The sequence below is a fragment of the Gymnoscopelus microlampas genome (assembly GCF_963454915.1).
Source record: "Gymnoscopelus microlampas genome assembly, contig: SCAFFOLD_108, whole genome shotgun sequence".
Taxonomy (NCBI): Eukaryota; Metazoa; Chordata; class Actinopteri; order Myctophiformes; family Myctophidae; genus Gymnoscopelus; species Gymnoscopelus microlampas.
The window spans coordinates 17,918-39,892 of record NW_028155783.1 but is presented as its reverse complement, the minus strand read 5'-3'; the positions used below and the strand labels follow the sequence as shown (position 1 = coordinate 39,892).

General features: G+C 40.5%; 1 protein-coding gene across 1 annotated transcript in view; it reads left to right on the top strand.

Annotated features, from left to right (window-relative positions):
• The window catches only part of LOC311041262 (alsin-like), a 72,955-nt gene extending 52,648 nt beyond the window's left edge, over positions 1–20,307 (top strand). The window contains exons 7-8 of the mRNA XM_084086164.1: positions 19,023–19,119; positions 19,651–20,307. Coding sequence (XP_083942290.1) covers positions 19,023–19,119; positions 19,651–19,686 — 133 coding nt within the window. The 3' untranslated portion in view covers positions 19,687–20,307. The remainder of the gene's footprint in view (positions 1–19,022; positions 19,120–19,650) is intronic.
• Positions 20,308–21,975: the final 1,668 nt, after the last annotated feature.

Here is a 21,975-nt window from a genome sequence, read left to right as displayed (position 1 = left end):
ATTGCAAGTTCCAGTTAGCACAACAATCTACAAAGGACCTTTTCACATACAGACCCCATAAATTAACCCTGCAGTCTTTACTTTTCTAATCCATTGGTCTTAAACGTCATTCAAAGTGGTGCTAAACATCAAAAAATATTCTTAAAACTGACTTGCAGAGAGACCCTGGGCCACTTAAGGGTACATTTGTGCACTCTATAGCAAATGAACCGAATAGACATGTATCTGGACAGGACTAATGTTTATTTATTTATGTATGACTGTGTTGTTAGCCGATATTGGAAGGGATGCATACAGAGCATTTTTTCAGTGAGCGACACCAGCTTAAGACAGAGTATCATAATGGCTTAATATTAAACTGAAATAGCCGTTCATTCGCCTTTGTAACCCTACCATGAAAATGTCTCTAAGTTTGCTTTTATGCTTGTCATTGTTAAAGATGGAGAAAATGAAGGCCTTGGGCTATGTTCCCCTGCTAATGTGGGGAAAAAAGAAAAAGGGGGGAAATTGGGGGGCAGAAATTTACTCCGCCCACGAGCTGCCCAGAGAGGGAGAGGTGGTCCTGGATAAAGTTCTGCTCCTGTTTGAACATTTTCTGAAAGGTAGGTTAGAGCACAATATATATATTCATGACATTGGTCCTGTATTACGTCCAAATGGAGCAGATTTAAAACATTTAAAAAAAAACATCTTAACTATACCTTTTTTCTTTGTTTTTGTGTTTTCAAAGCTTGCAATTTCACAGAAGGGAACATGCAGGAAGAGGTAGGAGAGAATGATGGAGGGGGGCGAGAGATGGGGGAAGATTCGGGAGATGAGGATGGAGAAGGGATTGAGGATGTAGGGCAGAGAGAGATGGGGGGAGGTGTGACAGAAGGTTTGGGAGATGAGGATGGAGAAGGGATTGAGGATGTAGGGCAGAGAGAGATGGGGGGAGGTGTGACAGAAGGTTTGGGAGATGAGGATGGAGAAGGGATTGAGGATGTAGGGCAGAGAGAGATGGGGGGAGGTGTGACAGAAGGTTTGGGAGATGAGGATGGAGAAGGGATTGAGGATGTAGGGCAGAGAGAGATGGGGGAAGGTGTGACAGAAGGTTTGGGAGATGAGGATGGAGAAGGGATTGAGGATGTAGGGCAGAGAGAGATCGGGGGAGGTGTGACAGAAGGTTTGGGAGATGAGGATGGAGAAGGGATTGAGGATGTAGGGCAGAGAGAGATGGGGGAAGGTGTGACAGGAGATTTGGGAGATGAGGATGGAGAAGGAAGGAGGGTGGAGAAGGTAGGAGATTCGGATCGAGAAGGAATGGCTGGACATGAGGGCAAAGAGATGGTTATGGGGGAGACAGAGAAGGACCAAGAAGAGATGGCAGAGGAATTGAAGAAGAAGAAGAAGAAGAAGAAGGAGGCGACTAAACGGTAAGTGCTGATACGGAATAGAAGATGCTGTTAACCAGTGCAAGGCTGTGACAGTTAAAATACTCCTGTTCCTCTATAAAAAATGCACCAGACCTGAAGGAGTGGGAAGGGACGTGGCGTTTAAGGAGGTCAGAGAACCTGGCTTGCAATGCTAAAAACCACAGGCCTTTATTGCCATTTTACACTCTTTCTTTTCCTCCTCCATACAGAAAGGCTGTGGTGACCATAGCAGGCAAGAGGACCAGGAGAAAAAAGACAAAACAGGAGGATGATGGTATGAATAACTGTTGTCACAATCTAAATGTCTCAATAGAATAGCAGGGAGACAAAATACAAACATCCCAATTGTGTAAGTTATATTGTATTAACAATATCACCATGCAGAGGCAAAGAGGGCCTATATTAGGCTTGGGTCCTAGCGGGTCGGCCCGGACAGGAACCTGTCCTGGACCACAAAAAGCTAACTAATGCCAGGTATTATTTGGCACTTGGCAGTACGTTGTATTAGTACAAATTAAGGAACTATGAGAACAGACTCTATTGCTGAAAAGCTCCTGGGTCATAAGGTCTCAGCTGTGAGTCTGAACAGGAGTAATCCTCCATTACCTTGCACCATAGAGGGTGTCTCTGGAGCTGACAATATAGCAGAGCTGTGGAGGCAGCATTACTCTGCCCTTTTTAATTGTGTAAAGTGACCCCTGTAAAGTGGACAACATTCATAGTATTGATGCTGTTAGAGTTACAGCCAATGAGGTTCAGCAAGCAATAGCACTGCTAGCTGGTAACGGTTCTTCTGGCCATGTGTTTTACTGGTGTCATGACACATGGTCTGCACACCATGTTATCTGTCACTTTGGTGCCAGTGATTAAGGACAAAGCTGGCAATCTGGGGAGTTTCCAAGTGAACGATTTCTCTAGCCAGTGTATTGTCCAAGGTCCTAGAAAGAACTTAATTAGATCTATTTTGTTCCTTTTTTGGTACCACAGACAATCAGTTTGGGTCCAAGGCAAAGCATGGTACTGATCTACTGTATGTATGTATCTATGCTCTGAAAGAAGGGGTTGATAAATATCAAAGCCAGAAGTCTCGCCAGCCATATTTAATTTGTACATGATTAATCTTTCTGTTCAGTAAAACAGGTTGCATGATTGGAAACACCTTAGTGAACCATCTTATGTACGCGCACGATTTGGTTATACCTTCTCCTAGCAGTGCTGGGTTTCAACAGCTGCTACATATACGTTCTGACTATGGAGTAGCATTTGATGAGAATAACATTACTTTACAGTCATTTAGCAGACGCTTTTATCCAAAGCGACTTACAATAAGTGCATTCAACATAGGTAGGGAACAAAACTACTAATCACCAGAAGTCTTAAGTGCATTCTCTACTAAAACAAGCAAGTAATGGTATCCACATGTTTCCTAGGCTGTGTGGGCATCACTTCCTGTCGATTTGATCCATTGAAATCAGGAAGTGATGCCCACACAGCCTAGGAAACTTGTGGATACCTAGCGTTAAGGTAAAATTGCAATATATCAGCTACCTACTTTCTGAAACAGATGAGACCAATAGGAGAATCAAAAGAGCAAGTGCTAAAACAAATAAGTGTATTGAATAAAGAAGAACCAATAAAACAAGAGCTCGTAGAATTAGTTGACAACAAGTAGGCAAGGCGAAGAGGAACTATAATGTCAAAAAGAGTGTTGTAATGATTTGCAGGACGAGAGGGGATAAGGAACTCTCAGGTCAAGTGTTATCTGTTTGTAGTATTGCGAAGTATCTGCTGTATATTATAACAGACCAACTGACTGATGATGATGATCTGTATAGGCAGCGCTGTACTGTATATAAGCTCAAGCTAACATGCTGGGGAGGGAATTCTACTCATGTTAAATTGATGTGAAGGTAAACTCTTCAGAGCATACTGTACTCCCCTGTATAACGCCCGCCCTGTTGGGTTAAGTTCAGGAAGGCAAGCATGTATAAGCTTTTGGTTGATTATAATGATTGCGTATATGTATACTTTGGAGAAAACCAAGATGGTGCATTGTTGTTCTGCAATTCTATTATTATGCTGCTGTCTAACCCCAGCCTCAGTGTTATCAGATATCGGTCAACGTTTTGGAAACACTGGTACGATTGTCTATTGTAATAGCTGATGTTTTTAGGGTATAGGGATGTTCTTTCTGTATGTATGGTGTTTTTATGTTGTCTGTTTTTAATCGACCCCTGAGTCTACACAAATACAGTTAATTGATTATACAGATTGGACACAATTACATTGTATTCATTAAAAGAAAGTTAAAATGTGATCATTTTTATTTACAGATTGCAAGTATCACAAGAACCCGGACGCGTCATTCACCATTTTGTCTGTGGAACCAAAGACCCGTACAATAAAAGTTAGTATGCAGTGTATATGAACTGGTTACAATGTTGCCTTTTGCCTGATATGTGAATTATTTTCTGTTTGAGCTCTGATTATAAACAAAACCTGTGACAATTTGGTTATATGTTGACAGGATTTTAGAAGCTGGGAGTAATTATTTAATCAAAATAAAAGTTTGATTATTTGTCCTCTTTCCCTTTTCCCAAGGGCCAGAAGCAGTCCCGGGTAAATTGGGCCCCATGCCCTGAATGGTAAGTTTGTTTCTCTGACTTCTAAGCTTTGCTGAAAGGTTTTCTGTAATAAGCATCTTACAAAGTGACTATCATTTTGATGAGATGGGTTGGTTAGAAATGGCTTCTTTCAAACGGGTTATGGGCAAGGCAGTTTTATATGTATAGCACATTTCAACAAGGCAATTTAATGTGCTTTGCACAGATCAAGAAGCAAATGAAAATAACTTAAAATAAAAATAACATAACCGAGCAGAAGAAAGTTAAAGAAAATAACGTCAATCAAAGAGGGAGGCAAACAGAAAGGTCTTTAGTTGTGTTTTAAAAAGACATAAGAGTGGCAGCAGACCAGCAGTTTCCTGGGAGTTTGTTCCAGATATGTGGTGCATAAAAACTAAGTAATGCTTCCCCACGTTTATTTTTGGGACAGAAAGCAGACCTTTTCTATCCTGGTAAACTATCCTGGTCACATCAATTCATACAGCGTCTGTCAATCACAGGGCCCTGAGCGCAAACGCCGATTGGCTCTTCCACTTTTTGGCGACGGCAAAACACGGCTTGGGGCCAGACCGGTCTACATAAGACATATGAAAATGTGAATTCACGTGAGCGGGATGGTTTACCAGGCTAGACCTTTCCAAGATGACCTGAGAGGTCTGGGTGATTCATGATATTGTACAAGATCAGAAATGTTTTTTGGCCCTAAAGCATTCAAAGCTTTATAGACTAACGGTAGTATTTTGAAATCAATTCAATTCAAATCAAGGGAGCCACTGTAAGGATTTAAGAACTGGAGTGATATGCTCCACTTCCTTGGCATTAGTAAGGACTATCATCTGTTTTTATTTCAGCAAGAAAACATTTCCGCCAGAGTGGATCCCGACTGCAAATGTGCAGCTGAAGGTGACGGAGAACGGCGTGGATTGAGGAGTTTTTATTTATTTATTATTATTTTATTTTTTTGTACAAATAAAGTTTTTGATTATAAATCACTGTTTCATCATTTGCTCAGTAGGGCTAAGTGTTGCCAAGGAACTCACCATACAATTAACTACAGGGGGCACAGTTTTAAAGACATGCATGAAATCATCAACACTGGTATCAATAAACCTATGTACAGAAACCATAGGTTTTCTTTGAAAGTAATTCATTGTAGACTGTTGATCTCCATATTGCACTTTTTGCTTTTCTCTTCAGCAAGTACTGCAGCAGATAACCAGAAGAGTGGGCACCTCAATGTTAAATTGGTTATTTTTTCCTCGAATGCTAAATAACATTTGAGAAATGGTCACAAGTACATACATGTTTTGAACTGTTGACATTTAAGGTGTAATGTTTCCACAATTTCAAGTAATTGCTTCAAAGTCTGTGGATAGCCAGTCATATGGGGAATAAACAAGTTGAAAGGTTAATTTATAATGATAATGATAATGGACACTTGCTATCCATAATGCATCATGTCTATGATGCATTATAAACATACTTATAGTGTATTAGAATCTGTATTCTAACACTGTATAATTGTAGTTATACGAAGTCATTAATGCTCATAATGCTTTATACAAATAATCATAATACACTATAAAGAATTCTATAATGACTTATACGGTCAACTATTATAATTTTGTCTAATGTTTTAAAGCAACAAATGACCACTTAGAGCTGCTTATGACAGTATAATATATTATAACAGTGATTCAAATGCATTTTAGTGGTGATTATAAAGTATGATAACATGATTATAATGTCTTACAACTATCAAAATGAACATAGAAAGTGTCATTATAAACTGGTTTGTAATGTATTATGATTTCATTATGACTACTTAGGAGTGCTTATAACTGTAATTATAGTGTTATATGCATATCATAGTGCATTTATACTTGACCTTTTCACTCATGATTATCGTTATAAAGAATTATGAATATTTCTCTAATTATACAGTGTTATAAGCAGACTATTATGTATTATAACTATGTTTATACAGTATTATAGACATTGTATGCATAGCAAGTGTAGCCTGCAGGTTGCAGACCCCTGGGTTAGGCCTATACAGTGGCCAAATATGTACAATATATTGATTTTTGCCGTATACACAGTCATAGAATTCAATTACAACAAACAATAGACCCAGTGTTGTCAGTGAATGCAAAATGAATGCACCCGCGCCGTCACGCTCCCAAGTGCGTATGAAGAGAGTGTTCTCTGTGTCAGAGAAACCAGCAGGGATGCAATGCTCAGTGGACAGGGTTGCACGCCGAGCAACCACTTATTTGGTCAGGGGGACGCGCAGGCACACCCATAGATTTAAAACTACTTTAAATTCACCCTTCATCAAAGTTTACAAAGGCTCCCGACGCACGCCAGGTACATTAACATAGGAATTAGCCTATATGCATATCAATTGTCCATAGTGTGACCTGTACTGTAGGTGTTAAATGACCCTGTCGTCACCTGTTGCCATGTTGCAAATCCCCAGTATAAGTAGTGTTGTCAGTGAATGCAAAACGGATGCACCCACGCCGTTGCGCTCCCAAGTGCGCATCAAGAGAGTGTTTGCTGTGTCAGAGCAGCCAGGCAGGAAGAGATGCAGGAAAGACGTCCTGACTGATCTGACGCCATTCGAGCTTGATGACCTTAACGAGATGAAGCAGGGACCCCTAGCTGAGAGATGAAGCAGGGACCCCTTAGCTGAGAGATGACGCAGGGACCCCTTAGTAGCTGGGAGAGAGATGTAGTTCATCTTCAGGAATGTAATTACTTGACTTAAAACACCCAATGACCACTTATGATTGATAATCACACTATAACAAGGATTATAATACATTATAACGCTGTAACAATGCATTACAACTATGACAATTCTAATACACTTAGCAATACTTGGAGAAACAAATGGGTGTCCAGCAATATGATACTTGACCTTATGTAATTATAATATACTTTTATGTGTTATAAAACATAATATGTTTTTTAAGTTATACATATAATTATGTTAAGCAGATTATGCCTTGTTCCTAATTCATTATAGACATGGGATGTATAGCATGTGTGACAAAAGAGTTCAAATGTTGCGTCCACTCTAGGACCCTGGGTGTTATATGTTCATACAGGGGGTTGCAGATTACCAAATAAACCATGCAGATGTGTCAAGAGCAAAAGCCCTAGGAAGGCATTATGCCATTAATAAGATTCATACTTAGTAAGAGCATAATTATTTTACTCATGCTTTCAATAAATTAAATCACCCCATACAAATTCCCCAAACTGCATTTTTATTGTAATCATTGTGGTCAATTACAGAGTTCACAGAAAGCGATTGCTGCAAGGCAACTAGTATAAAAGTCTGTACCTAGCATCCAACATCAGAATCAACCATCATATCCCAGATGTACAGGTTTAAGAAAAAAGGGGTTGGGGAAGGGGGAAGAGGGGGAGAGCAAGAGAAAAACAGGAAAGATCAACAATATTTACATTTAAACATCGGAGTGTTTATACAAACACATAAGTATGTTTTTATTAGACACGTTTATATATACACACATAACATGTGTTTATATATACCATCATGCTGAATAACATTCGTATAAATTTTGAATAAACTGTATACAGTACGTTGTTCCTGAAAAGTATACATATTTTGGACCATATACCTCAACATTGATATTGCGTAGGATTTTTTTCTCCAAATAGCCATTCCATGGTAGATCCCTACCATGTTTCCATATCGATGTCACTAAAATCTATACTACAGACATCTCAAAACAAACTGATAAGACTACGACTAAACCCTCAACACCAACTCACTTTGCAATGATGGGATGGCTCATGGTAGAAGACGGTACAGCAACTTGCAATGGGCCTTGTTTTAGAACAGTGGTTTTCAACCAGTAGTCCTTGAGGGGGTCCCCAGCAAAGGGTGTTAGTACATTTTCACCCCTTTATCCATATTGTAACCATTGGCAATTAAAAAATAGCAGATTTACAAGCTCACAGCGCATCACTTGGTGCCGCGCTGCAAGCTTGTAGATCTGCTATTTTTGAACATTTTCGAATCTTGAAAGTGTTTGAAGAATTTTTTAACACAAATCTTCTCTTCTGGGGGTCCCTGGCACAAAAAAATGATCAGATGGGGGTCCGTGGCCAAATGTATATCAATTTAGGGGTCCTTGGCATGAAAAAGGTTGAAAACCACTGTTTTAGAAGATAATTATAAAGGAATGAAAGCAACAGTTTCACACAAATCATGATGACATAAGTGACAGACAGATACACATTTGAAATATTTATTTATGTCCACATAAGCAGGTGTACAAAGGACATAAACGCTGCCAGTGCAGTCAGATAAAGGGTTACAAAGCTCATGTAAGGCAGAGCATTGTTACTGTACATACAAAACAAAAGATGGCATACTTGTCGAACACAGCGGACAACAATCTTGGGTAAAGGAAACAATGCCTCCACCAAATTGAGCAGCTTCCTATAATCGCTGATATTGAGCAGTACCTTGCTAATTGTTTAGCCCGCCATTTGGAGGCCACTCACAACCAACTTGTGCACGTGGCCTAGACTACCAAAGATAAAACAAAACTCAAGTTTACATCTGTAGCCTATCTGAGAGATGGTCTGCTCTAGTTGATGATATTTTAGCACTTTGGTTAGGAGGGCTTCCTCTAAAGCTGTTATCAAAAGTACATCCAACCTCGAGAATGAGGGGTGTTAGCTGAAATGTTAGAGAGCACAGAATCATCATTACACCGGTTAAACATGCTTGGCTTCACAGTAGAATGCTTATATAGCATGATATACACACTACTATACAGAACGTCATACAATCAGCTTACCGGTTACTGGTATGAAGAGTGAAAAATATGTACAAGAGAAGAAAAAAAGGGGGTGGGGGGGTAGGTTAAGACTTAGACAGGGGCCATTTTCGAATTGCAGCCTCCTGAAGGTGTATCTTTAGGGCAGTTTTGAAAGTGAGAAGGGTTTTACACTCCTTTACTCCTTTTGGTAGGGCATTCCAAATTTTTGATGAATAGCATGAGAACCAGTTCATTCCCTTTGTTGAGCCAAATCTGGGTTGAACATGATTCGTGGAGCTGCCTCTGGTGATATGGTCGTGGACTTCATTAACGTTCTGGAAGTATGTTGACAAATACAGGGGGATCCCAATGTTGTGGTGTATCTTGAAGACCAGGCCCACAGCAAGTTGCTGTACTCTGTCCTCAACCCTAAGCCATCCAATCCTAGCAAAATGAGCAGGGGTTAGATGGGTTTTGTGATTGAGGGCAAGAAGTAGCCTTACTAGTTTGTTTTGGGATGTTCGGAGCCTTATTTTTAAGGCCTTGAAGATGTTGTGATACCATGAGGTGCATGCATAATCGTAATAACCTTGTGTGAGGGCCCCTGCAAGAATCTTCAGAGTGTTCTTACTGACTAGACGTCCAATCCTACACAAAAAGCGTATTCTTTGGTTGACCTTTTTGATCACTCTTTCGGCGTTTTTGTTACCGGAGAGGTTTGCCTCCAAGATGGAACCCAGGTAGGTAATTTCCTCCTTTCTTGTGATAACATCGTCGCCCACTTTGATCGTGAAACTCTCAGCCTTGCTAAGGTTAGGACTGGACCCCAAGAGGATGGATTCAGTTTTACCCAGGTGTAATGATAGTTTGTTGTCGGAGAGCCAGATTCAGATCTTGTTGAGTTCAGAACTGAGAGTTTTCTCAACCTGCAGCCTGTCCGAGATCAGCAGAGCCGAGTCATCTGCGAACAGGAACAGTTTGCAGTCGCAAGCTGAAGACATATCGTTCACATATATCAGGAACAGTAAAGGTCCTAGTATACCTCCTTGCGGAACACCACAAGTCACTGAGAGGGGAGGGGACTGGAGGGGACTGAGAGACGGGCATTAACACCAGAGGGAACAAATTCACAGGGAAGATGTGTCATCATCGTCGTCCTCGTCGTCCGAGCTGTCTTGTTGCCACTGCCAGTCTGTTTCCTCCTCCATCTCCTGTTCCAACAACCTTGGACTTGGCTCCAGTATGGCCTTGTAAGCTCTCCCTGCAGTCTGCTGCTGGTGTTTAAGGTCCTCAAATCTTTTCTTCAGCAGACTGATGAGGCCCCTGGAACCCTCCTCTGTCAATCCACTTGGAAAAGCTGGAATGTATACACAAGAATAGAAATAAGAATAAGGAAGCGTAATGGAATGAAGTTCACACTAAACATTTTATTTTCTGACAGTATAGATCTTAAATACATAGACAATTTACATTACAGTCATTTAGCAGACGCTTTTATCCAAAGCGACTTACAATAAGTGCATTCAACATAGGTAGGGAACGAAACTACTAATCACCAGAAGTATTAAGTGCATTTCCTGCAAAAACCAACAAGAGTATACCTAGCGCTAAGGTAAAAGTGCAATATATCAGCTACCTACTTAAACAGATGAGACAAAATAGCAAAATCAAATGAGCACGAGCTAAAACAAATAAGTGTATCGACTAAACAAGACCCAATAAAACAATACAAAAATAAAACAAGAGTTCGTACAACTAGTTAACAACAAGTAGGCCAGGCAAAGAGGAAGGGCAGTGTTTCCTGAAGAGGTGGGTTTTACAAATAGTGTCAATCTATATCTATAAGCATACAATATTTGCAGGTAATTTTGCATTTGTTATTGACCAAATACCAACATGATAGCCATCACTTGACAATTGCATAATAAAGCCAGATTGAGTTACACTTACTTCTTGTCTGTGTGCCCATCTGTGCTTGGACCTTTGCTACAGAGTCCTTGAGGTACCCACAGTGCTGCATCATTTCCTTCACCAGAATCTGCTTTTCTTCGGCCAGACGTGATCCAAGCATCACCAGGTCAAAGATCTGCTTCTTGGTGAGAATGTCAACAGCATCTGTGAAGGAATGACAACATTAATAATGAAAACATTTAAAGATTAATTATAAATACATACAAAAAGTCATCAAACAAGTCTAATAGAGATATTATTTCAACACCTGTGTTCTCTTCCTGCCAAGGCCATATCATGCTCTCTGCAGCTTTGTTGGACAGTTTCTGCACAACAGAGCTTATGTCCACAGGACGTGAACCAGGTTGTTGGTTGTATTTTTGGAGATCGTCCAGCAAACGTTTCTTCTCCTGGCCAATTTTCTGGCTGATCTTCTGCCTCCTTTTGTTGCGATCTATAAAAGAGTAGCATTACAAAAAGCTGTGATGAGATTTTGGGGCTTTAATGTATTTGTTTTTATTATTTTACGAGCAACGTAGGTTTTGAATTGTTTGCAATTGAATTGCCGTGTTTACAGTGTGTTTTCACAAAGACAGTCTCTTAATGAACACAATCAACATACTGCAAGTGCCAGCTGAATAATTTATGCTTAAAGTATACATACCATTCTGTCTGTAAATGTAGTGCTTCTTCTGGCAGATGCTCACAAAAAGCGACTCAATGGACAGCTGCAAAGCATTAAGTTCCACAGCACTGTCCACTGCACTTCCTAAGAAAAAAGAAATACATGTTCACACAGATTCTGATTATGGACTCATTGTCAACCATCAGATTTGGTCCCTGTGACTCCCTGACTAACCAACCAGCAAGCTCCTTCCGCATAACAGAGGTTGTTTATGCTGATGAGTTTGCAAAAAAACAAAAAAGGACAAAAATATCCAGTCTTGATAAACAAAAGCACGTTGCTGTGTCACTATACCGTACCCGCGATGTTCCTTTTCCTTACTTATGACTTAATTACAGTACCCATCCCCGCACCATAACATATATAGGCTACAGCTATATGCATTACAGCCAAATAGAAAAAAATAGTAAGAAATGTACCGGTACTGGCCCACTGCTTGACATCTACAACCCACTGATTGAGCATGTCATCGCTGCAATGCAACTGCTCCTGCAACTTCTTGAGGTTCTCCGTTACCTCCACAGTCTTCTCTAGAGTCTGCAAAATTGCAACACAGAACACCATAATTTAAAAATGTGTTCACAAAATAGGATTTGAAGTTCAATCATAATCAGAGTTACACATGTAACTGCTTGAAATAGTTAACACTTTTTCAATACATGTACATACCTTTTTGTATCTGGAAGACAAAGCAATATGTAGGCCATTTTGTTTACGGTGATTCCACCCCATTGCATGGACAGTAAGCATGTCAGTTCTTACTGTAAAGAACACAAATGCAAATTAAAATGTTGAAACTGTTTTATGTGTATCTTTGCAGGCTAGCAGGGGGTTCAATAAGCTTACAAACCTGACTTTGTCATATACTTTGTGGTCAGGGCACATCTGGAGAGGAAACTGTTGACCTGCTCGACTTCTTCACCGAGTGTGGTGCCGACACCCTCCTGATTCCTTGCATTCCACTGGATCTACAAAGTATGGAATTGTTTAACAACAGTGTGGACAGCATGATCAATATTGATGCATAGCCTGAAGTCACTTGGGTTATGCTTTGAGTCAGTTCAGACCGTTGTTGTGTGGCTAATGATGTCATTCATTGTGACAATTTAAATTAGTAATTTACGTAACGAAAATGTCGAACAACAAGCAGTAAGAAGCGTCACCTCGCATTTGGTATTGTGTGCTTTGGCATGCATCACAGACAAGCAAGGTCTCATTTGCTGAAGGGGCCGAAGATGGCTCAGTTTCTCCGACACCTTCTCCAGGTATGGCACGTATCGGCAGGTCACATCCATGGCTAAGAATGTAGCCCTCTGGAAGGCTTTTTGGAGAAACATGGGATATGCGAAGATCTCGCCTCTATACATATTTAGACCTTTTGGGGGAAACAATTATTAGGGAGCATATTACACAATGAAGGGGCTTTAGATTATCATCTATGATTGCTCTATTCAATTCATCAAGACTACATCAATACTAATACCAACCTCTGAGAAGGATTCCATGTCTACAAACTGCTATTTCAACACCTTCTTCATCCAACTTGTTGGTCTGCTTGGATGTCTCTCTTGCGGCTCTCCAGTGAGAATCCCCACACATCGCTTTTCCTGCAGTCTACCAAAGTACATAGTTGGAACATATTAGTAGTTGATTCAAGACAATAGATAGCAGGGCTGTATACTCAAACATAAATATTACAATCAAGACTCTTTATTGGCTGAACCATCTTTCACTTGTTTAAAACTTACACTCTTTACAACTCCTCGGACCTCCTCAACAAAAGTGGACACCTCAGAGTCTTTTGCCAAGAACAGTCCATCAAAGAACCCTGGCTCTTCACTCCTACAATAAAATGTGTGTGTCAAAACAAGGTCACAAAGTCTTACAGATATTATATTCAACAGCTGAAGTATCAGCTTAGAAAATTACAATAGTATTACGATAATGTTAATAGGAAGGACATAACGACAAACTAACTGGTTTGTTTTCTGGAACCTGTAGAGTTTTCTGTTGCCATCAACTGAAACAGCCACCATTTCAGGGCAACAGGCTGGACAGACAAAGTGTTCCTTTATCTGAAGCTGGTTCTCAACAGAGTTGCAGTACATGTACTGCAGAAAGCCCCTCTGAAAAGAATCTGCATTCACTTTGCCAGTCTGAAAGAAATACATAAAAATCAAATGAGATAACATTCAGTTTAAATGTCTAACGACATGATCAAACTAATTACTCACTCTTCCAAAATGCTTAGTTCTCTGGTCCAACATTGCTGTGAAGGCTTGTCTAGACATTCCTGGAGCTGCTGTCTTCATTGATTCAAAGGAATGGAAGATGTCTTGATCGAACAGTGTCTGTGTTGGTTTTTGCATGGTTGCAGGCCAGTAGCCACTTCTAATAAAGTCCCTGACTTCTGGAGACCACTGCTTACTGCACTGTTTGCATTCTAGCACCGGAATGTGAAGATCATAACGGCCTGAAAGTACATGAGAGACATAAGTAACAAGGAACTAAAGTAATGTATTTTAAACACATACCATACTGTATCCATACCGTGTGTGTATCTAGATAGATAATTAAATTCCTACCATTTATGCAAACCAGTATGATGGATCTACCAGCAGAGATTGCAACGTCAAATGTGTCACAGGTGCATATCTTTGCAGGAAAGGCTGTTGGCAGCAAACAATCTGAAAGGGCAAAGGACAATCAGGATGAAAAGTGTGGGTTGTGTGAAGGTACGTGGATAACAGGTTTTAATAGGAGACAATGTTGTCTGTTAAATTAAAGAGACACAAACCTTGTTCACATATGGTGTATTTACCATCACTGAGTTTCACTGACTCTGTTGGAGGAATGTATTTATAATAACCACACATGGTGGTTTGCCTATTGTGCAGAGTGTGGCGTTGGTGTACCAAACGATCACACTCTACACAAAAGTTCTCTGATGGCATACATTCCCCACAACGGATGACAGCTTCTTTCAAATGACAGTGTTGACACGTCATATGCACAATGCTCTCCGCTGACAGCAAGTTGTCCACATTATCTTCTCTAGCCCGTTGCCAACTTAGTTGAACCTCCTTCTGCCTTTCACTCCAAGTTCTCGAAGAGGACGATGTTGGCAGCTCAGCACAATCCTGCACATCAGTGCATGCAGAGTCCTGTAGAAACTCCTCGAACCTCTGCATATTAAAATCTTTAGGGAGAGAAAAACGGGAAAAACACAAACATATTTGCAACATCAGTGCCTGTCTTCTTTTGAGGAGTGTATTTTAAGTAGTTTTTACACTTACTAGGTTCTTGGCAGCTGAGACTTGCTGATGAGACAGATGATGTAGATGGACCAACTGTTTGGAAGTAAAAATAGCAAACCACATTACACCAAATATTTTCAAACTCTCAGCCAGCATAAATATCAAAAAAAATAACAAAAGCACAAACACTAAAACAATATTACCCTATAACTACTCCAAATCAAACACCACTCTCCATGAATTAGTCCTTGCCATTACTTTTATGAGATAGAGACTAACCATCGGATGAGGCCTTTTTCCTACGTTTGCTGGTGCTGGGCTCGGCTGGGCCGGGCCGAACAAGCAACCCATCACGGTCTCTCTTTGACCAGGTCACCCGAGGGACAGGCGTCTTAGGTGTTGTTGTACCTGCAGGTTGCTGGCTGGTAGCTCTCTATATCGACACGTCATGAAATGTATAGAAATAGGCATCAACTAACAGGAGTTAAATTATTTGCACATGTACGTACAACGAGAATGTAACTTACCTCGCTCTCAATTAATGCATCCCCGACCTCAGCAAGAGCTTCCAATTTGGCCTTGGACGACAAAGACTTGCTCTTTCGGCTAGTTGACATTTTACTGAAACAAAAGACAAGAAAAGTGTAAATTATTACATACCACACTAAAGTATTACTTCACAGTAACTATGTGTATAACTTCACAGTGCTGGCAATAATATGGACATAATTACCATATAACTACACCATATAATGTATTCCTAACTACTCTTCCAAGGTGGTGGATATAATGACTAAAACATAACTGGTTCATCCTCCAGCAATCTGTATAGTAGAGTATGTTAATACAATATAAATTCTACAATTGGGGTGGTTGTGTTTTGTCTCCAAGCTCTTCTATTGTGACATTTAGATGGTGTCAACGGTCATGTCTCACCTAGAGACAGTGAGACACAGGACCTGACACATTTTTGTACCTTATGTTCAGGATTCAATGTATCCCCTGGGCAAACAGGACGGCTCTGGTCGTTCTACAATTGCACCGAAAAACAAGTTCGAATCTGGGGTAGAAGAGGAAAGTTACATAGTGCAGCTTTAACGTTAGATGGTATTGTTAGCACAGTCTGCACAGCCAAACCACACTTCCCTTGCTTGTACCATATGGGGTGATGAGTGGTGCCATATAAACCCTCTTGAATAAATAATATATCTTCAGTCTTGTCTGTAATATCACTTATTGTATTTTTGCACATAATGTACGAACATGATATGTGTATACCTTTTATTGCATATTTTTAGATATCGTTGCTGTTGGGTGGAAACCTTTTAGATCCAAAACAGTTCCTTTTTTAAAGTTATTATATTAAAACGTTTTAAAATACAGAAAATATCCGCTCTACATGCTTAATCTGCTATTTACACAATGAAAAGATGAAATATGGAGATACAAGGTTTATGCCCAAGAGCAACCATATTACTATATTTAGTAAGACATGAGAACAACAGTACATGGAAATACAAATTCACAATACAAGGTCTACTAAACTGGAAAACTCATAAAGCACTAAGCTTGTATAAAATGAGATCCCCATGCACACAAATCATGATGACATATAAGAGACAGGCAGATATGCACTACTATATAGAATGTCATACAATCAGTTTACAAGTTACTGGTATGAGAGTGAAAGATATGTAGGCCTACAAGAGGGTAAAAAAACAGGGAGGGGGGGGTGTAGGTTAAGACTTAGACAAGGGACATTTTCGAATTGTAGCCTCTTGAAGGTGTATCTTTAGGGCAGTTTTTAAAGTGAGTAGGGTTTTCCACTCCTTTACTCCTTTTGGTAGGGCATTCCACATTTTTGTTGTATAGCATGAGAAAGAGTTTATTCCCTTTGTTGAGCCAAATCTAGGTTGAACATGATTCGTGGAGCTGCCTCTGGTGAACACCATAACGGCGTTTACCATGTATTTCACTTTACTAATTTTGTATCTAATATAACATAAAGTGTTATTGGCTCTACAGTTGTACAACATGTCACACCAAGATGTGCTACTTATTAACATGAAGACAAATTGAACATTAAAATCATTAAAGAAGTAGCTTATATCGCTCATGGTGGCTATAGCGGCTATAGCAGCTAATATGCTAAAGCTAATCAATCTCTACGCTGTTAAGAGGACGTATCTCAATGATATGCAATCATTCCGACACATGACCCATCGTGTAACGTGATGCAAAACAATTATAACACTGAAATAACGACAATAACCGTGATTTCGTCACAAAATAATGGAATACAATCTTACCTGCTGCGTATCCCGCAATATTATGCTTCTCACGTACACGTAAGCAAATGAGGGCTACTATAAGTGTTGACTTCCACTGCTTCCGGATTAAGCCAAGCCACGGGTCTACTTCCGGCATATGCTAAATAATAAATTTAATTTAATGTCAATGAAAGAGCAATAAACACGATGGTATCTACATCTACATAAACGTTCAGATATTTTTCTGATTGTAAACCGTATCGTTCAATGAAAAGCATTTAATCTGATCGGTGGCTATTTTCTCCGCATGCTTTCAACTACAACTCCCTACTGGTTGGGAGGTGTATTGCAGTCTTTGATCTGTTTTAACACTGAAACTATTGTGTCAGATTCATATTCACCGTTAGCCTTAGATCAAGACTATTGTAGATGTATTTTATCGATTTTATTTGATTTTATTTATTATTTATGTTTATATCTATAAGAGAGTATATATAACCCCCACAGTTTACCCTGTAATGTCACCAGTAAAGCCCGTAATTCTCAAAACATGTACAAATGTAAAATATAAGGTGCTTACCCGCTTGCCCCAAATGTTATCTAGGTGTCCGGAGAATTTGTGCAATGTATAAATCCATATTTTTCAATTAAAAAGTGTTTTAATCCCGTCTGTGGCCGATTCTGAGACGGGGCGCATCCGGTGAAAGCCAAAATTACACTCAATGTAAACAGAAAGTAAACGGGGGGGGGAAATGGCGTTCGGCCACAGACGGGATTAAAACACTTCTTTATTGAAAAACGTGGACTAATATATTGCACAAATACTTCGGACACCTAGTTCATATTTGGGGCAAGCTTATATTTTTCATTTGTGAGAGAGCACCGTTCACAAACGTTGTCAGGCTGCTTTGGAGCCTAGGTGCCCGGATCTAGTCGTGTATTTACGGAATTGAAATCCATGTTATTTCACCGTGATGGGGAAAGCAATGTCACCAGTAAAGCCCGTAATTCTCCAAACATGTACAAATGTAAAATATAAGGTGCTTACCCGCTTGCCCCAAATGTTATCTAGGTGTCCGGAGAATTTGTGCAATGTATAAATCCATATTTTTCAATTAAAAAGTGTTTTAATCCCGTCTGTGGCCGATTCTGAGACGGGGCGCATCCGGTGAAAGCCGAAATTACACTCAATGTAAACAGAAAGTAAACGAGGGGGGGAAATGGCGTTCGGCCACAAACGGGATTAAAACACTTCTATATTAAAAAAAGGGGACTAATATATTGCACAAATACTTCGGACACCTAGTTCATATTTGGGGCAAGCTTATATTTTGCATTTGTGAGAGAGCACCGTTCACAAACGTTGTCAGGCTGCTTTGGAGCTTAGGTGCCCGGACCGCTACGCCAGCGGTCCGGGCATGTGGGGGTTTATAGTTGTGTATGTACGGAATTGAATCCGTGTTATTCATACGTGGTGGGGAGAGCGTAGAGAGTCACGTGACTGTCTGCGTCTCGCATTGAAGTTAATGGAGGGGATAATGGGTCTCCTATGCACGGAGTTTCGGAGTTTCTAGTAATCTATGCACGGATTTATTTTGGCGAATCCGTGCTATTTGTACGTGTTTGGGGGGAGACCGGGTTGGATATTATTGTGATAATCAAAATATGCTGAAACTCAAAATGACTTTTGTTAACCACTTGAACCCCCAGCATCCCTATTCGGTGGGGAACATTCACCGAAAATAGCCGATCTACAAGCACACGTTGTGTTGTCCTGGCATTTCCTGGCTATATCCTCTGTGGCTTAAATTTGTACCAAAAACGGGGGGGGGGGGGGGGGGGGGATTTTAAAATAAAACAATTCAGTAAAAAAAAAAGGGCATTCATCTCTCCCTTATAAAATGATACAATACGTATGTGCTATGATATGATTCATGGAAATACATAACCATGTGGTGTGATTTGTTTGGTGAGATGCAGTCTAACACAATGTGTTTTAATCTAATGTGTTTTCAGGATCAGGAACCTGGGAGCTGAGGTGAGTCTGATCGATGACCTGATGGACCGGAGCCTTCAACATGGAGAACTGGGTCACATGTTCACTACTCTGAAGGTAACACACACACACATGTGCACGTGTATATAGTGAGTGACACACTGTTTAATGTTATTTCACAGGTGTTAAACACATACTGTACATTCCAAATGAAAATCACACCTCAAGTACATAAATAATTACAAACCATTTATTTATTCATGATTTATCCATCATCTAATTATTCAGTAATCAAAGCCTCACTATGTAACTTTTTTTCAATTAATACAATGTAATGTTGTCCTGTCTGTATGGTAGAGTATGTTAATACAATATAACTTGTGTTAAGTGGGGTGGTTGTATTTTGTCTCCCTGCTCTATTGAGACAGATCATGTCAAAGGTCATGTCTCACCTAGAAACCTGATCTGACCCAAACTTTGACCTAATGGTCAAGATTCAATTATCTCCTTAGCAAGCATGTAGGTTCTATTAGCTCAATGGTAAGAATGTCAGCACTTGCGCAGGAAACCTGGTTCAAATCCGGGGTAGAAGAGGACAGTTACATAGCAGCTTTAATTAATGAATGTATCTTTGCATTTCTCCTGTAGGCCTGTTATTATCAAATCCAACAGGAGAAGGCCTAGCGGGGCGGAACCAACAGATGTGATGTCACCTGTCAATCATAAAACCCAGGTGGTGACTGCTGATACAGAGGTTCTCAAAGTGTGGTCTGGGGACCCACATAGGTCCATTAGGGGTTCCAAATGGACCCTTATGGGTCTTTAAGTCTAAGAGTTATGGGGGCCCATGGCCTAATGTCTATGTTATAACACTTTCAAATGTTTGATTAGTTTATATTTTCTACATGATTTTAATTAGTTTCAGTTGTGTAAACACACAATACAGTTCCAGTTACTTATTTCAGTTAACCGATCTTGGTTATTTGGTTCTAACCTTGCCTAATGCATGCCAAACTGGGGGTCCTTGAAGTAAAAAGGTTTGAGAGACCACGGGTGTAATTCATACGTTGTAGTACTTTACACTGTCCTGTTCATACAGGCTTTGTCTTCCATACAGTAAACAGCTCCACTGAGGTGCCTTGCTCATGGACACCTCAGCAGAAAATAATAGAGGGCATAATGAATGTCTTTCCATGAGACTGTGGGACCATGATGTCTAAAGGTGTGTTCAGACCAGACGCCAACATATTTGTCTGAGTGGCGTTATTGCATATAAAGTCAATGACGAGAAGTAAAACAAAGTATAAAGTCTGGTCAAAAGTCTTCTGGGCGGGGAGGGTGTCACTGTATGTATTCCAATGGGCTGGGGGCGGCACCTGTCAGCAGGGAGTGTTGGGCGGGAGGAGTACTGTAGGATGAAGGCTCTACTTCCTTCTGGTGGGGGCTCCTCACTGGCAGATGAGTCAGTAGGATACGACAGCAGTGACAACACAGAAATGTGTGTGGGGAGGAATTAATTAGCATAACGACTAAATTGAAGGAGGAAATTTGTTAAAAAAAGCACAAAAAAAGAAAAGGTCTTCTGCAACGAGCAGGAGGGTAAAAAGCGACACCTTCTCTAGACCATTATTGAGAACTGCAGCGTTTTCAGTTCTTCCTTATTAGCCTAATTTCCAGCGGCCACCTGGTTCAGACCAGAGCATGTGAGTGGAGTGGAGCGGGGGGAAATGCCGCTCCTCGCTCCAGGGGGCTGTTGTCATGCTCATGTCACGCTGTTACTCGCTCATGTTCGGCTGGTAATATAACTTAACTGACACAAGGTATTTATAAACATACTTGTGTGGATTACGGACAAATTTGAATGACATCGTGATCAGGGGCATGCGCTCTGCACTTCTGTTGCAGTGATGAGGATTTCTTTGTGTCTGTACTTGTGACCCGGCATGCTCAAACATGTGGTGCGCGGCCCCGACCGGAGCGGCTTGGAGCGGCTGGCGGTCCCCGCTCCTACATTTTTATAAACCCGCTCCCCGCTACGTTAAAAATCATCCCGCTCCGCTCACATGCTCTGGTTCAGACCAGAAGCCAGTATAATTGTTGAATTGGCGTGATTGCATACAAGGTCCATGATGAGCGGCGCAATCCAGGCCACACAAACAACAGGTTTTGTCACTTTGGTATCTTTGCTCCAGCTGGAAAATCCCAACTGAAGTTCCCCTCCATTAACACTGGAGGGGTCCGTGTATACGTGTTCTATCTGTTGTATGTGCCTGTAAACAAAACAAGCCCCCAAATCGTTATTTGAGTCAACAAACTGTGTCTATTTACCCCCGACGTGACATCTTACAGAGTGGGAGGTCCTGCTCAGTCGTCCGGTCAGTACAGCTGCTGGCCAGGATGGAGAAAAACACACTCTCTGTGTGTTTTTGACAGCTTGATTGAACACGATCAATGTATTATATTCATTAAATAGAACATTTAGTTGCTCAATCTTTCTTAGAATTCGGTACTGTTTCCATAGTCATTGACAGCATGCACAAATAAGTGATTAGCTGAACTCAGCGACCAAAATGGCATTTCCGTCTGAACACACCTTATTACGACGTCATTTATTAGTATTTTATTACATTCACATTGTGACTTAGTCATTCCCTGCTGGTTTTGGAATGTGGCCCAGACATATTTTATGTATTATTAATATTAATATTTTTGCACTGAGCATAAAATCAGGGTTTTGAATATTGTTGAACTGACAGCTGTCCTTTGTCAGCGTCTCCGTCAAAACATGTCGGGGCCAGGTTTGGGGTCCCAAGCCACCGGTTGGGAAACGCTGACTCAGGGCTCCGACTGCGTACAGATCAGATGTATACCGAACCACTCTGAAAAAAACATATTTAAACATGTTGTTTGATCAATATCATTATAGTGATGTATGTTTTGTATCTGCTGCCCCCCTGTGGCCATTCACACACT